Source organism: Cibotium barometz, chromosome 52 (genome assembly GCF_041138505.1).
Source record: "Cibotium barometz isolate CiBa-2024 chromosome 52, ASM4113850v1, whole genome shotgun sequence".
NCBI lineage: Eukaryota > Viridiplantae > Streptophyta > Polypodiopsida > Cyatheales > Cibotiaceae > Cibotium > Cibotium barometz.
In genome coordinates this window covers 34,380,543-34,397,870 of record NC_141097.1, presented here as the reverse complement: position 1 = coordinate 34,397,870, position 17,328 = coordinate 34,380,543, and the positions used below count along the sequence as shown (strand labels likewise).

Below are 17,328 nucleotides of genomic sequence, written 5' to 3'. Positions count from 1 at the left end.
GAACCACCAAGAGTAGAGAGGAGCTGCCTACATGGTAGAGGCTAGTATGCAGTAGTAGAGCTTGCCCAAGTGAAGAGAGAGGGCTCCAATTGATAGATTTGGGCCTCCCATGAGCTAAAATGGCAAGAGAAGGCTATAATGATTAGTGGAGAGCCACACAATAGCTGAAGTGACGAGTGTGAGGCCACTTGTCTCACTTTGATCCACTTTCTTGCCACATGTCCCAATGTAAGAGATGGGTCATCCCATAATCTTTACCTTTAAAAATATCCCAACTGTTAGCCCACTTGTCATAGGTACTTTGGCAACTCTTGGTATTTGCTCAATTCCAGACGTAATGACATGAACATAATTTCCATCGGAGTTCGGCCAAAAATAGCAACTCTTCTAAAATTTTAGGAGTGTGATCCTTTGTATTCCAAGATACTTCCCCATTCCCAAAGCATGTACTTTCCAATTATTTCCAAATATTTAGATGTAGTGGAGTCCACCAGACCCCTTTCTAATTGGGAAATATCCAGGCTGGTGACATGGTATCCCTTGCCAATTGGCCTTACATGATCCTATACACATATGTATTTAACCAACCAAGTCCCTGTTTATGAATGTATGCCAAAGGACATTTCCAGGCAAGTACACAAAGTACCAGACCCAGTGGAAAGCCAATCCTCCGGGCGTTGACGTTTCGAGAGGCAAGTACACGAGGTTCTAGACCCAGTGGAAAGCCAATCCTCCAGGCGTTTTTGGGCATGTTATAAGTCCCAGTGGAAAGCCATTCCTCTAGGTGTTTCTGGGCATGTACACACAGGCACAAGTCCCAGCGGAAAGCCAAGTCCACCAAATATTTTGGGCATGAACACAGTAAGTCCCAACGGAAGATTATGTCCGCACTATCACATGACAGGTGTCAATCTCATGCATAAACATAAACCAATAGCCATGGATGCGAGGCCAGTGCATACACATAGTGAGGAAATCATGTATAACAACAGAGTTCCGATGAACTCACCAAAGTATGAAGTCTTTCGATCACAGTACTACCATGCAGTAAGACCACCACTGTGCGTGTCCCATATCATGCAAAATATTGGTTTGTAAAGCTGGCAATCCGTAGACCCATACTGGCATGATCAATGGAAATGAGTTGTCATACCAAAACATTACCATAACTCTATCACATGCTGCGCGCTGGCCACACACCTTGGAGTAGAGGTAGACTTAAAGTTTATCAACATTTTGGTTGATAGAAAAATCCATAAAAGCATCATATCCATGAGGTATCCAAATATTTCTTCTGTATAAACTCAGACAAATTCGTCCATAGAAATGCTTGCGAAGCCCAATATCTATATAAATCTCGTCCAAGAAAGAAATCTCCATAGTACATCCAAATAATTCATGCACGTGGTCCTGGCGTCATAGCAGCTATAAAACGCGTATTTTATAAAAAATACTCGACGGGACGTTTTTTTGGATAAAAAACGTCCTTTTGAAAAAAAATTTGAGGTTTTTTTTTAATTAAAAAATTTGCCAAGCTAACGTTTAACGTTATGCCTGGGCTTTTTTGTGATACGCGTGCGCTCTGGTGCGCTCTGCTACTTCCCGAACCTGCACGCCCAAGTTCACGTTCGCTTCCTCTTGTCGCCCCCTTTCTCCGGTACGGTACCCGGTATGTCACTCTCTCTCTCTCTCTCTCTCTCTCTCTCATTCATCTCCGCTCCCCCGCTCGCCGCTCCCCGCTTCGTTCGCCGTTCGCTTCCTCGTTGTGCTGGCCGCTGTTACGGTACTCCCTGTCTCTCTCACATCTGTTCGGTCGGCCCCCAAGGCAGCAGCATAACCTTTGCTGTTGGGTCGCCCGCCTTTCTCCACCCACCCTTGCTCAGGCCCCCAAGGCAGCAACATAAATCTCTCTCTCTCTCTCTCTCGTCTCAATACATATTACATACACACTCACACACGCATACTTATTACTACCTACAGGCTACGCAGGTGGCGGCACTCGTGTGAGACGCAACATGGGGAGAAAGAAATTAGCGGTATGGGATGAAGTGATCGAGAACAAGGCCGACAAAAATTGGCGGTGCAAGCATTGCAACATTGTCTACACCGGCAGTGCACCGCGTGTTAGAGCTCACCTTCTCCACATTACTGGCCAGGGAGTTGATGTGTGTCCCAGCGACATTCCCGATGATGTCATTCAGAAATTGGGTGAAGATCCAATTGTTGTTCGTGCCAGAAAGAGAGCCCGAGTTGAGGTTCAAGGTACGGCACCTTCCATCATAGATTCCTCCCAGACTTCACCACAACAGGATGTTCCCGCATCATCAGTTGCCGGTTCTTCTCGAGCTCTAGCCTCTTTTCATCCACATAGCGGTGGTGCACATCCATCTTTCACCCCAAGCCCTCCACCTCCAAATGTGCCAAAGAAGTTTCTTCAACAAAGTTGGGCCAAAATCAAGCATGAGAATGCAAGACGAAGAGTTCGGCAATACTTCTTCGAGTGCAATGTGCCCTTTGACCATGCTCGCAAGCCGGCTTTTCTACACATGCTTAGTGCGGTGGCGGATGCGGGGCCCACATTCAAGCCTCCATCATATGAGATTCTTCGCAGCAAAGAATTGAAGGCAGAGGTCATGGACATTGAGAAGGAGCTAGCACCAATACGGGCGGCATGGGCAAGGTATGGGTGTACTATTATGTCTGACGGGTGGTCGGACACCAAACGCCGCCCTCTCTTAAATATCCTTGTCTCTTGTTGTCTCGGCACCATGTTCTTGACTGTCATAGATGGCTCCGGGGAGGCACATACAGCTGAATTTATCTATGGGCATCTAAAGGCAGCAATAGAACAAGTGGGAAGCGAGAATGTGGTTGCGGTAGTCACAGATAATGCATCCAATTGCAAGGCTGCCGGCGCACTAGTGGAGAGAGACTATCCACAAATCAGTTGGGTTCCTTGCGCTTCGCATTCGATTGATCTTCTAATTGAAGATGTGGGAGCCATACCATGGGTGGCGGATGTGGTGAAGAAGGCTGAGTTTATGGTAAACTATGTGACAAGAAAGCAACGAGCTCTTGGTATCTATCGGGCAAATTGTGAGACGGAGCTCGCAAAGCCTTCAAGTACCCGCTTTGCCTACCTCTTCATTGTCCTCCAAAAATTGGTAAAATGTCGACGTGGTTTGCGGCGTATGATTACGGATGACAGATGGATTTCATGGGATGGTAGCCGCACCGAAAAGGGCAAAAGATTTGAGGATCTCATCTATGAGGCAGTCTTTTGGCATGATGCGGAGTGCATTGTAGCATTCATGGAGCCATTGATCGCAGCACTACGCCTTAGCGACTCGGAGGGATGCACCATGGGCCTCATCTACGAGTTCATGGAGAAGGTGGGCGCGGCCTTCAATGCAAGCAACCTCTTTGATGATAATAGGTATGCTACTTGCAAGTTGTAGGATGTAAGTCGTTCTTTGCTTTTGACTCTTGAGTCTTTTTTCATATAATGTATTCTAGATTTTAATTTATTGTCTTTTGTTCTAAACTTCTATGTCAAAAGGATGGATGAAATCAAGGAGATATGGCAAACACGATGGGATTGGTTTCATCGTCCAATTCATGCTGTTAGCCACATCTTGCATCCACTTTGGAGACAAGATGCTCAGAGACATGATCGCGAGCTAAATGTGGGATGGAGAGAGTACACCACCAAAGTGGAGAGAGACCCAATAATGCAAGATCTTCTCGAGACCCAGCTTCTTCGGTTTCGCGACATGCATGATGTTGATTTTGGCTCACCACGAGCTAGTCTTCGAGATGCCCAGCTTAAACCTGTCAGTTGGTGGGAGAAGTATGGTGGTGACTGTGCCGAGCTACAGCGCATTGCTATGAGGGTTCTCTCACAAGATTGCTCCTCCGGCGCTTGTGAGAGAAATTGGAGCTTGTTTGCGGCCATACACACAAAGAAAAGAAATTGCTTGTTGCCTGCACAATTAAAGCGTCTTGTCTTTGTCAATTCCAATCTGAAGCTTCTTCGAAAGAGGGAAAAAATGAAAGCAATCAATGAGATCAATCCCGACACTTTCAAGGTTGAGATTCGCATGGAGGAGCTAGTGCACCCTCGTGACGAAGAAGATGAAGTGTGGGCTTTCCTTGCAGCAGAGAGAGCCTCTTTTGCACATTAGACTCGCACGAGGACCGGCACCATAGGCAGGGGCAGAGGCAGGGATAGAGGCAGAGGCAGGGGCAGAGGCAGAGCCAGGGGCAGGGGCCTTGAGACAGAGGCAGGGACAGAGGCAGAGGCAGGGGCAGAGGCAGAGCCCGAGCCAGAGGGAGAGGTCAGCATTAGTGATTGGAGTGTTAGTGAGGAGGATGAGCATGACCGTGACCATGGTGGGGATGATTCTAGCTCAGAGTCCGAGTCTTGACTCTGATGAATGACTCATGAGTCACATTTTGTATGCCACATTCCAGTATCTACAGACTAGTGGCTCATTTTTATCATTTATGTATGACATATGTTCATTGTTATTATGTTGCAGCTTCGTCCTTATTTATGTTAGGATTCAGGATTCAAGATTCCCATTTTGTGATTTTAGATTCATGAGTACTCAGTACATTTCATGATTATCTTGTATTCTCTAATCTCTTTAAGCATGATAATGATTCATAACTCAAGTCTCTCCTTGTCTTTCAAAATTAAAGTTTAAAGTTTAAACGTTCATAAGTTCATAAGTTATAACTCCAGTCTTGAGTCTTAAAGTTCAACACTTCAAGTTTCAACTTTAAACATGTATGTGACATGTCTCGACCAAATGTAATTAAACTAGTGTTTTTTATAAAAAAAAAAAACGGCGTTTTTTATTTTGGCCCCGCGAAAAAGACGTATAATACGCGTATTATACTTTGCCGTATTATACGTCCCGTCCCGTACCTGGCTGCTATGCCTGGCGTCCTTCAGTTTTTGGAAAGTTGTCCTTTCTGAATCAGACCAACGAAATGCAACTTTCTTTTTCGTCAAATCATGTAACGGAGAAGCCAAGAAAGCAAAGTGTCGAATAAATCGACGTTAGTAAGAGCATAAACCAATAAAGGTCCTGACGTGGTGAACATTCTAAAGCTCTGGCTAGTCCTTAATAGCTTGAATCTTGCGGGATCCATGTGCACACGAGCTTTTGAAACAATATGCCCCAAATAATGGATCTTTGACAAGAAGAATTCACTCTTCTTTCCATTGATGAAAAGCTTGTGTTTTCTAAGCTCTTCAAAAACAATGGCGAGATGCTCTTTATGCTTAGCCTTACTGTTTGAAAAGATAATAATATCATCAAAGAAAGTTCCTGTGAACTTGTAGTGAGGTCTAAAAATTCTGTCCATCATTCTATTGGAAGTGGCGGGAGCATTTGTAAGACCAAATGGCACCATCAAATACTCATATAGTCCAAATGATGTTCTGAAAGCCGTTTTGTGTACATCTTGAGGTATCACTCTAATTTGATGATAGCCACTCTTAAGATCAATGTAACTGAAACAGGCAGCTCCCTCAAGTTTATCAAGAATATCAACAATTCGGGGAATCGGAAATGTGTTCTTGATTATAATCTTGTTAAGGGCCCTGTAATCAACACACATTCTGTATGTCCCATTCTTTTTCTGCACAAGTAAAATTGGAGAACAATAAGGCGAATAACTTGGCCTTATTAACCCCTTGTCAAGAAAATCATTCCCTTGAGTCATGATTTTCTCCCATTGGGCAGCACTCACCTTATAAGGAGGTCGGTTAGGAGGAGAGCTACCAGGGTTATGTCAATACAATGATCCTCTGGCCTCTCTGGGGGTAATTCTCCTGGTAGGGAGTCAGCAAAACAATCAGCATATTCACTTAAGAAATCAATCTTATGTTGATCTACGGGATTTACATCATCATGCTCAACATTATCACGTACAAAGACCAAGTAAGAACAAGCTGATTTCTTTATGGCCTTGGAAATAGATATGTGGCTTACAATAGGTATGGTACTCCCAGTAGTATCCGCATCAATAAAAAGTCCCCTACCGCTATGAGTAAACATAACTTTCTTTTCTTTGTGCAAAATCTTGGAATCCAAACGATAATGCGAAGGTATCCCAAGTATCACATCACATCCCGTAAATGGTGCCATGAGGAAGTCTTCATGATCTAAATATCTCTGTATTTGTATGCCAAGCTTCCCAATGATAGGAGTGACCTTGGCTTCCTTGCCCTCAAAGGCAGCATCTGCATGAAAGTCCATGCCCAATTACTCGGGCTTTAGCTCAAGAACAACAGCTATTTGTATGGATATAAAATTATCTGTTGAGGCTTTATCAAGAAGGAATAAAGCTATTTAGTCCTTTAACTTGTCCCAAGCTTTGCATAAGATTTTGCTCTTTGGTTCATGTGCAGTGTTGCCTTGAACATGGGGTATAACATTGACACTCGGTTTTGCATCCTGCACATTATTCTTTTTGAGATTCTGGGGGCCTTGAGATTTCATGTGAACCTTGCTCCCACATGTGAAGCACTTTCCCCCTCTCATGGGCATAAACTTAGGTGGATGTCCACCCTTTTTCTGCTCATTTCCAGCTTTGAATTTTCCCTTGTATGAGCTGAATTCTTGTCTTTTTGATGCTCCCTTACCATGCAACTCCTCAGAAATAGTGGCCGAGTATATGAGCTCTTGTAAGGTGTTGTGGGGATACATTGCAAGGCTCTTTTGAATGATTCGTTGCAGCCCTGACTCAAACTTTCTTTTCTTCTCGTCCTCACTAATCGTCCTGAAAGGTGTGACTTTTAGAAGAATCCGCCAAAACTTTGAAACATAAGAGGAAACGGATTCGCCTTCATCATGTGCTAGCCAATCCCATTCCTTTTGTACATCCTTCTCGAAGTGAGGAGGAAGGAACTGATCATAAAATTGCTCTTTGAAAGCACTCCATGTACGGGTAATTGTCCTATCCAAAAGCTTTGCCATCCATCAATCACCTGCAGTCTCTTTAAGATGCATACCCACATGCCTGAGCATAGATTTCTCGGTGAAGTCCTCAGTGCAAAAGGCTATTTCAAATCGCCTTATGAAAGCAAGTACCTTGGTGGTATCCAGCTTTCCATTATAGCTCTCGAATTTGATGTCCTTGTCCCTTGGTTGCAACAGTGCCCCTTAGATTTCTCGGTGAAGTCCTCAGTGCAAAAGGCTATTTCAAATCGCCTTATGAAAGCAAGTACCTTGGTGGTATCCAGCTTTCCATTATAGCTCTCGAATTTGATGTCGTTGTCCCTTGGTTGCAACAGTGCCCCTACACAGACAAGAGGGCCACGAAATCTTTCCACATGTCACTGCTGCTTAAACCAAAAGTAACCTCTTTCGAGGCGCGACAATAAGACGAGGGCTACCTCAGAATCCCAACCTTCTCTTGTGGATAATGACTCCTTACAGCCATATCCAGCATCATATAAGGCACAAATTGTGTAGAAAGCCAAGCTCTCATACCAATGTAAAGGGAAGGGCAACTGTAACATGGACACAGGTGAGGATGTATTTACAATTGTATCGCTATATGCTTCAGGTCCTGTAGGATCCAGACCTGGGATTTTTTTTCTCTGATGAGCATTGATTCTCAAATTATTATGCTTGGTGACTTTAACATGGTGGAGTCGCATCTTGATAGACTCAAATAGATAGGACAATCAATCACAGGACACGGTGGGAGGAATGTAACATTTTTCATGCACTGCAGGATATCGCCACGTTAAATGACTTTACATGGAGCAATGGGAGGACTGACATGTTGGCTAGGAAAGCCAAGCTAGATAGGCATTATATTTCTAATGTTATCAGCCAGAAATTTATGAGATCCAATGTGCAAGTTTTGAAGAACATTGTTCTCGTAGATCATTATCCAATCCTTCTAACCCTCAAAGCTTCCTGCCATAAATTCAAATCAAGGTGGTTCCATACTGACCCTAAGGTGTTCAAGATGCCATCAATCCAAGAAAGGATTTCAAAAATATGGGAAAAAAGCTTCACTTCCTTTTCGAGCTCCTGCCAGAGCTTGGTGCTGTTTACAATAGTCGACCAGCCCTCAATAGCCACAAAAGTAAGCGACCAGTAGCCATACACAAAGTTGGAAATCTCCGATCAATAGGAAACCTGTCCAGATGATTCAACCAGCTCTTCTCCCCTGTTTTATGACCTGACTAGTCACTTTTTAGGGCTGAAAACCAGTCGGCCAGTAGTAGGGAACATCCAAAAGGAATTGGCCAGCATTTGCCATACACCTGTTGGGTTTTTGTCGGGGTAGTTGGCTGTAAACAGCCTGTAGAACCAGTTGACTAGCTCCGAGGCACCTAGAAAAGCAATAAATCTGGAGTCTTTCTCAAGAATAGAGCTCCTTCGCCAATAATAGCTATAAAATGTGCTTTTTAGGTCCAAAAGGGGGCGCCTACTTGAAGATGGCCCAAATATTGTCTAGAGCCCGTCGTTTGGCCGCCACGTGTATTAAATAAGTCCTGTCTAGTGTGTACAGCTTATAAGTTGTCCGGTCGCTTATAAGTGTGTGTGAATCTACACCCATAATTATTAGTATGTGAAATCATAAATCAGTAAATTGGACTTTTTAGGGACACTTACCACCTGCAAAACACATGTAGACCACCTGTCGGTCCCAAACAGGTGTGCACATACACGTCCACAAGGTGCCCAGGTGTCCGCGACCCCATGGACAACGGAGGCGGAAATCTTAGGTGTTGTCCAGGCAAACAAGACAAGTCATCCAAAGGTAAAATCAAAGTCATGCACACGCATGAGTGCAGCTAGATTGGAAGAAACACCCATCTGCATAGTTGTATCGGATAAAATGTCTAGGGCTCATGATCCTTCCGGAACCTTCCCAGAACATAAATACATAAAATCTCGAAGATAGCTAGTCCCAGGGAATCACATCATGTCAGGCTCCACCAGCCATGCATGTACACCATGTCCGGTCCCACAAGCTGCACATGTACTATCATGTTAGGCTCCATGAGCCATACATGTACTGTCATGTCAGGCTCCATATGCCACACAGACACACCATGTCAGGCTCCACCAGCCATACATGTATGTCATGTTAGGCTCCACATGCCACACATGAGCAGTAGAAAAACAGAAGCTGTGAGAAATTTTGTGACACAACATAGTCCAACAGGAGGCAACCATAAAATTTAGCTGGTACACAGGCTGTAGAAATGCCAAGCCAACAATATATTCCATATATCTTCGTTTGGGTACTGATTCTTTCCCAAAAACCACGAGTCTTCATGCAATAGAGCTGGTACAACTCTCCATTCAGCCGGTACACCAATAACATGGGCTGGTAGAACAGGTAAAGAATCTGAAATAGTAGGTACAGCAATCCATTCAGTACGTACATGGGTTGGTATAGCAGATACATCCCTCCATTCAGCTGGTGCAGCCCTCCATTCAGCCGGTATAGCAATTACATGGGCTGGTACAATAGGATCCACTTTCTTACTACATGTCCCAATCTCAGAGATGGGTCCATTTTCCAACAAGTGTGAGGCCACTTTGATCCACTTTCTTGTCACATGTCCCAACCTAACAGACGGGTCCTCCCTTAATCTTTACCTTTAAAAATATCCCAATTGGTAGCCCATTTGTCATGGGTACTTTGACAACTCTTGGTTTTTGCTCAATTCCAGATGTAATGATGCTAACGGAATTGGTGGGTATAAAAGCCGGCATCACGTTGTCGGATCACACCCCTGTGCTTGTCAACTTAGAGGACTCTTGGCTGCCAGAGACACAGCAGAGCATATGCATCTTGGAGAGATTGGTCTAGGGCATGGAGATTAGCACACAAATAGTTGAGATTTGGGACACCCTCCTCAGCTTGAGTTAGGGATCAACTGCAATGGATTTTGACTTTGGGCTGAGAGAGATCTGCTCTCTCCTACTACAGAGGGAAGCCTAGGATAGACTCATCGCATTTCGAGAGCAGGAGAGGAGCCTTTGCAGGAGCCTAGCCTCTCTCTCAAGACTGTAGGAATAGACCCCCGACAACCTGTGGCTGGAGGCACAACTGGAGACAGTCTGCACGGTGATTCGCTCGATTGAGTTGAGGAGGCTGGAGCTCACGTATCATGCCTGTGTATCTATCTGGACCCAGCCAAGAGACGCTGTCATGCAGGATCTTTTCGAGATTAGAGGTCTTTACCACCATCGAGACGGGGTCCATAGGCTGAGTTGTCCAGATGGTTCTATTGAGTCCAATCCCCCACAGGTGTGGGCCATTGTAATAGACTTCTAGAGAGGGCTTCTCTCTGGTCCCCTCACCCCCTAGATCGAGGTAGTGTGAGAGAGTGTGTGGGAGCACACTTGCGAGTTGGTCTTCCCCGGTCTTCAGAGCTGTTGAGCTTGCCTCTATTGAGTGAGGAGCTGAGTGACACCCTTCAGGCCTTGTCTCGTGGCAAGTGCTGTGGAGCGGACAGCGTGCTGCTTTTCATCAATGGGACCTCATGGAGGTTGGTTTTCAGGCTGCCTTCAGTGAGCTCATTGTCACTGGCAACATGTCGGAAGGCCTATCAGAGGGCTCATTCTTCTGGTTCTTAAGGAGGGTGGTAACTGTTTGCAGGTACATCAGTGGTGCCCCATCACCTCCCATGGCAGTACCTACAAAATCCTCTGCAAACCCATTAGCCTCCTCCTTCAGCCTCATTTCCGAGATCCGATTCATGGAACTTAGACAGGGTTCATCCAAGATCGGAGCATTTTGGATAACATCTTCAGTTTTTGGGTGGGGACCACCATGGCCCACCTACGATAGGAAGATATGGTAGTATTGCTCCTGGATTTTGATAAAAGCCTACGCTAGAGTGGATTGGGATTTCCTTGATGGCACCATGTTATGGATGGGATTCCCGTCATGATGGATTTGGGGAGCTTCTTCATTGTATTGCACCGCCCACACAAGGTCATTATTTAGGGGGCCACAGGGGACAGATTTCTGATCACGAGATCAGTTCTTTAGGTGTCGCCTCTCGCCCCCTTCTTCTTCCTCTTTGTTGCGGAGTGGCAAGCATTTTTATGTCTGCTCAGAGGACATGGTTACATGGTCTTCGTCTCCCCATTCAACCTTAGGAGGAGCTTGTAGACTCAGAATTTGCAGATGATATAGCCGCCTAGTTATCAGGAGAGGAGGGGAATCTTGAGAGATTTCCACAGGCAATCAAGGACTTTTACTTGGCACGCAAATCAACTGGCATAGGTCGTGTTGTTTTTGGGTTAGATCATTACCCACCCCAGGTGGCATCTAGTTGAGTCTTTTCAGCCGGTATAGCCCTCCATTCAGCCAGTACAACAAGTACATGGGCTGGTACAGCAGATACAACCCTTAAATCAGTGGACACATCCTTCCATCCAGCCGGTATATTAAGGACATGGGCTGGTACAGCAGATACAACCCTCAAATCAGCCGGTACAGCCCTCCATTCAGCTAGTACAACAAGTACATGGGCTGGTACATTGGATAGAGTGGCTGATACAACAAGTACAAGGGTTGGTACAACAAGTATAGTGGCTGGAAATCAGTATTTCTTCACAATGGAAGCCTTCAAAACAGTCGTCAACAGTCGGTATACTTCATGGGCAGCCTTCATGAGAGAGAAAGAGAGCAGGCAGCATTACGGCAGCCTATAACGATGGTAGAGAGCCATAACTTAGAAGTAGAGAACCACCAAGAATAGACAGGAGTTGCCAACATGGTAGAGGCTAGTTTGCAGTAGTAGAGCCTGTCCAAATGTAGAGAGAGGGCTCCAATTGATAGATTTAGGCCTCCCATGACCTAAAATGGTAAGAGAAGGCTATAATGACAAGTGTAGAGCCACACAATAGCTGAAGTGACAAGTGTGAGGCCACTTGTCTCACTTTGATCCATTTTCTAACAGGTGTGAGGCCACTAGCCTCACTTTGATCCATTTTCTTGCCATGTGTCGCAATCTAAGAGATAGGTCCTCCCATAATCTTTACCTTTAAAAATATCCCAACTCGTAGCCCATTTGTCATAGGTACATTGACAAATGGGCTACGAGTTGTAACAGACTTCTAGAGAGGGTTTCTCTCTGGTGCCCTCACCCCCTAGATCGAGGTAGCGCGGGAGTGTGTGGGAGCACACTTGCGAGGTGGTCTTATCCGGTTTTCAGAGCTCTTGAGCCCGCCCCTATTGAGTGAGGAGCGGGGTCACACCCTTTAGGCCTTGCCTCATGGCAAGTGCCGCGGAGCACCTAATGACCTTCCTTGGCAGTTGCCTTCAAAAATCTTTTTGTCTTCCAATCTTCAATCTCAAGCTACATCATTCTCCAAGGAAAAAATCATATCATCTGAAGAGAGGCAAAGCTTTCAACTTGGGCGCTGACTTAGGTGTGAAGATTCTGAGGAGACATTTCCTACACCAGGCATCTTTCCAAGCCTTCAGGTTTGTGTCAATATCTGTTATATCCTAATGTTTATCTTTGAATGCCTATATGTAATTAGAGTAAAAATATAAGAGAGTCTATAGTTTTAATTAAAAAAAGACTCATCATTGTGCGATATTGCAAGAAAATTCGCACCAAAGCCATTAGCCTCTGCCTTCAGCCTCATCTACAAGATCTGATTCATGGAGCTTAGACAGGGTTCATCCAAGATAAGAGCATCTAGGATAACATCTTCAGTTTCTGGGTGACCACCATTGCCCACCTTTGATGGGAGGATATGGCAGTATTGCTCTTGGATTTTGAGAAAGTGTACGGTACAGTGGATTGGGATTTCATTGATGCTACCATGTTATGGATGGGATTCCCATCAGGATGGATCTAGGGAGCTTCTTCACTGTATTCCACCGCCCACAACAAGGTCATCATTCAGGGGCCACAGGGGAGAGATTTCTGATCACGAGATCAGTTCTTCAGGGGTGTCCTCTCGCCCCCTTCCTCTTCCTCTTTGTTGCGGAGGTGATGATCAATTTTATGTTTGCTCAGGGAACACGGTTACATGGTCTTCGTTTCCCCATTCAACGTTAGGAGGAGCTTCCAGACTTAGAGTTCGCGGATGATATAGCCGCCTACCTCTCAGGAGAGGAGGGGAATCTTTAGAGATTTCCGCAGGCAATCAAGGATCTTTGCTTGGCATGCAGATCCAATGGCATAGGTCGTGTGGTTTTTGGGTTAGATTGTTACCCACCCCAGTTTGGCATCTGGTTGAGTCTTTTCAGTGGATACATTGTGACACCCCGGTTAGATATTTGGGATGTTGGTGGGGATTGATATATCGCCAGAGCAGTAGCTTGTCCCTCTTCTTTTGAGCATTCTGAATAAGCTCATTTACCAGAGTACCACCCGGCTCTCCGTCGTTGGTCGTGTGGTGGTGGCCAACTAGGTGCTTATGGCCGTCATGAGGTACATTACTCCCTGCTGGGCGTTCTTCACGTCATGCCTAGGATAGGCGCAGAGGCTTTTGGGCAATGATAGAGGGTCGGCCTGCAAAGCCCAAGGTGGTATGGAGGGTTATTATTCAGCCTCGACATCGTGGAAGATTGGCCATCATTGATCCACCTATTCATAGTTAAGCCGTTCTTGGCAAGATGGTTGTTTGAGGCCTTCAGCTAGGAGGTGAACTCTGGAAGGCTTTCCTATGCACTTGAATTTCGGCCCGCATCCCAGCTATTGGTGGACCTTGGGCCCCCAGTGTGGGATGGATTTTTCCGGAGGCGTGCTCCCGTGGGCTCAATTCCTATTTTCAGGACCGATTTGTAGCCAAGTTGATTCGAGCTTGGGGTCACCTCAAGCGAGCCCTCACGTAGTTGCCTCTGACCTCTGATGAGGAGAGGCTTTGCTAGCCGTTGACATGGAACCCCGTCTTCAAAATACCCAGTGGCCACCCCTTGGGCACTCGCTCACATTGCATGGGGGCCCATCAGTACAGGACCCGCTCTGTCTTTGGGAGAGTGGGTGAGCTTCAAGAGGCTCCCCCTTGAGGCACAAGACAGACGCCTCACTGTCTGTGGTTTGGGGCTGAGAGCAGATCATCCTTGCCATCCACTCAGCCATACAACCCCCCCAACAACCTACTAGACCCCTCACCCCCACCCCCTCAACCCCTAATTGGTTTACTTCTTACAGGTGTGGTGAGGCTCCTTCACTTGTCATGATATCCCCTTATATAATCTATGACTTTTGGCATGTCTAGGAGAGGATTTGGACTCGGTTTCAATTGAGTATTTAGCTTTTCAAGTACCCTTTGCCAAAAGTGGCTTGTGAATTTTGCATCATGATTACTAATAATGTTTGAAGGCAAACTGTCTAGACTAAAAAACTCCTGTATAGGTAACGGAGCTCCTTGCAAAAAGGTAGATGTGGTCTTTGTAGGAATGAATGTACCATATTCATAAGGAATTTCACAATTAACCCAACAAGCCACATTTTCATAGGCATTTGGCCTTAACGTGGTCATTGTTGATAATTGTGAAGACATTGTTTGATTGTTTTTGCATCTTGGGCAAGTAGAAACTCCCCTGATCAACTCCATCTTCAGTTAGATTCTAGGATGTCTGGGATAAGGGTTGTGATTACTGTTAGCTAATGCCAAGAGTGCTGAACACAATAGTGGGGAGAAGAGAGTGATGATAATCAACAAGATAATCAGCACAAGATTAAGGGGATTGACGAAGTACAAGATGTAGTGGAAAGCATAAATTCATCATAGAAGTAGGTCCTTTTTATAGGAGAGAATTCATTACATATTCTAAGCATATGCTAAGTATGATGCCACATATGCCTTTTAAGAGGCTGTTCCTACACAAGAGACTTGTACATACTAGGGGTTGCTCACACACATTGGAACTGCTTTATTTAAGGCTTACATTTAGTGCTAGTTTACTCAACCACCTAGCACTTGTTCATTCCCACATTAATCACTATGAATATTTAACATTCTCCCCATAGTGATAATGTGGCTAGAAAGCCCAGTCATCTTGGACTATATTTACTTTATCTTTTGGCTGTTGCTTCTTGTCATGAGAGGTAGAAGAAGCGGAATTTGCAGAGTCTTCATCAGCTTTTAGCTTTGCGAGCCTCTTCCAACACTCTTTGATGTGGCTTGTGGCAATGGTGACACTCTCCTTTCTTCTTCTTGGTGTTACCCTGTGTGATGAGTCCACTTTGCCTTTGTCCTTGGAGAAGTATAGGCTTGGTCTCCTTTGCTTCCATCACCCCCATAGTTGTCAGGTATGATACCGTAGGGTTCGTGTGATACGATACCGTATGATATAATTTTTTTTTTCTTATCGTACGATAAAATACAGTGTTTTAAAAAAATACTTATAAACTTAGGTATTTCCAATTCTAGATATGGAGTATTTTAAAAAGGAGGGAAGCATCATAGTACAGAGGAAGCTCAAACAGCCATAGATAAGCAAAAAAAAGACCATTACGTCCCAAAAAGGTCCGTACGAGTCCGTACGATAAGCCGTCGTACGCCTTACGGAAACAACCTTATCACCCTTGGATCTGTTCTTCCTTGTCTGCTCCTCTTGGAGAAGTAATCCAACCAACTCCTTGATATAGGATTGCCTCCTCCTCTCATAGAGAGATTCTGAGAAGTATGGAAACCTTGATAGGACTCAGGTAAGGAGTTAAGAGAGGTGGTGACCAATTTTCTGTTATCAACTACCTCATCTATATTCAGCAGCTGTTCTTTTCTTTTTGGTTTGTTACCTTGGTAAGGTGATTTGCAATGGAATTACCTTCGCTCATGGTCAGGTCGTCCAGCTCCTGCATCAGATACATGACTCGTGCTTCATTACAGGACTAGAACATGGTCTCGAGGACCACCCAGGCAGCCCTTGTAGAGCTGCAAGATCGGATGTGAGGTACAATCGAGCGCTTGACTGAAAGAGCAATCATGGCCATTGCTTGAGCATCACGGGCATCCCATCGTCTTTGGTCTTCAGTGGGTCCAGGAGGCGGTGTTGTAATGCTTGACACAACTTGTGCCACAGTTTGAGTCGTCCTTGATGTTGAGGCGCCAGGGCCCAGGGGGTTGGTGCAACGGGACGAGGCTCTTGCCCCGTGACAATCTCTCATAGCCCCTTGGCAATTAAGAGATTCTTCAGCATGAAACTCCATAATGAGTAGTTGGGACCATCAAGCGATCTTCAGTTGTGATAAATGCACCAAATCCAGACAACTGAGTGGAAGTAGCTCTTTGCGACATCCTCACAGTAGTACGAGATTTCCTAGAGTTGAAGAGAGAGCTAGGAATTAGGAACAGAAAAGCCCCCCCTTGATGTGAGCTCTTGGGAAAATACGAGAAAAAGAGATTACGGAATGTGCACACAATGCGCCGGGATATGATGAGATTGAAGGTGTGACCGTGGAAGTATACCAAAAAATAGGGTGTATACTTGAATGAGCCAATGTAGGCATATGCTCAGTTATGGTAGTGCTATGTGTGAACAGGGCTGAACCAAGGGCACTTTTCCGTCAACGCCCCCAGCCGGCTGCCCAGACCCGTCGGCGGTCAGAACCGGCGTCGCCCCTCCGTCCCCTTCCGTCGACGCCCACAGACTAGCTGCCACGCCGTCCGACGCGCCCCCGCTCCATCACAGTCACCGGTCGCCGTTCCTGCACCGGACGTCCTACTCCGACCGTTCTGCTTGGCCTTCGTCGCCGTCGCCGTCCGTTCTGTTCCGTTGAGACGGACACCCGAACCCGCCGTCCGTCCTGCGCCGATGGTTCCAGGCCTCCCTGCGCCTCAGTCTCCTTCTCGCGTCCCGGCGGGTCCTGCCTGACTCCTGCGCCTCCATACGCTGTTCGCGTCACTGCTCTTGCTCGGCACCAGCGCCTAGCGCCTGAATGGTCCGTCGCCTGCCTCTTCACCTCTGCCTGCTTCCACTACTCGTGGCCTTTGTTTGCCGCCTCCGCCTACCTCATCGCTAGCGACTCCAGCTCGCCTAGCCGGCTCCAGCACGCCTGCTCACCTAGCCAGCATCCGTCTGCTATTCTCCCGCCTACGACTGGCCTGTCGGCTGCCCACAGCCATCTGCTCGCCCGTTTCTGCTGGTCCGCCTTTGCTGGTCCGCCACCGCCCAGAGCACGCATTCGTCCTCTACCCTGGCCCCTGCCTCGTCACCTGTATGCATGTCGTGCAGCTCTGCACGCCTCCGCCAGCTGCCACGTGCATACACCAGCCATAGGGGGGCATCTTTACTTCGTCACATTCATTGATGACTACTCCACGTTTGCTTGGGCTTACCCTTTGAAAGCGAAAGCAGATG

General features: G+C 46.1%; 2 protein-coding genes across 7 annotated transcripts in view; both read left to right on the top strand.

The window, feature by feature from the left end:
- Positions 1 to 17,328, top strand: part of LOC147609091 (uncharacterized) — a 220,507-nt gene that overhangs the window by 59,092 nt on the left and 144,087 nt on the right. The gene's annotated exons all lie outside the window — the stretch shown is intronic.
- Positions 1,898 to 4,319, top strand: LOC147609092 (uncharacterized). The gene is made up of 2 exons (XM_086788807.1): positions 1,898 to 3,436; positions 3,560 to 4,319. Exons 1-2 carry the CDS (start codon positions 2,016 to 2,018, stop codon positions 4,182 to 4,184), a joined length of 2,046 nt encoding a protein of 681 aa, XP_086644933.1. The 5' UTR covers positions 1,898 to 2,015; the 3' UTR covers positions 4,185 to 4,319.

Bases quoted from the DNA above. Each gene is read 5' to 3' on its own strand.
- LOC147609092 (XM_086788807.1), top strand. From the start codon at position 2,016: ATGGGGAGAAAGAAATTAGCGGTATGGGATGAAGTGATCGAGAACAAG. The intron at 3,437-3,559 runs GTATGCTACTTG...CTATGTCAAAAG, and splicing joins AACCTCTTTGATGATAATAG to GATGGATGAAATCAAGGAGA.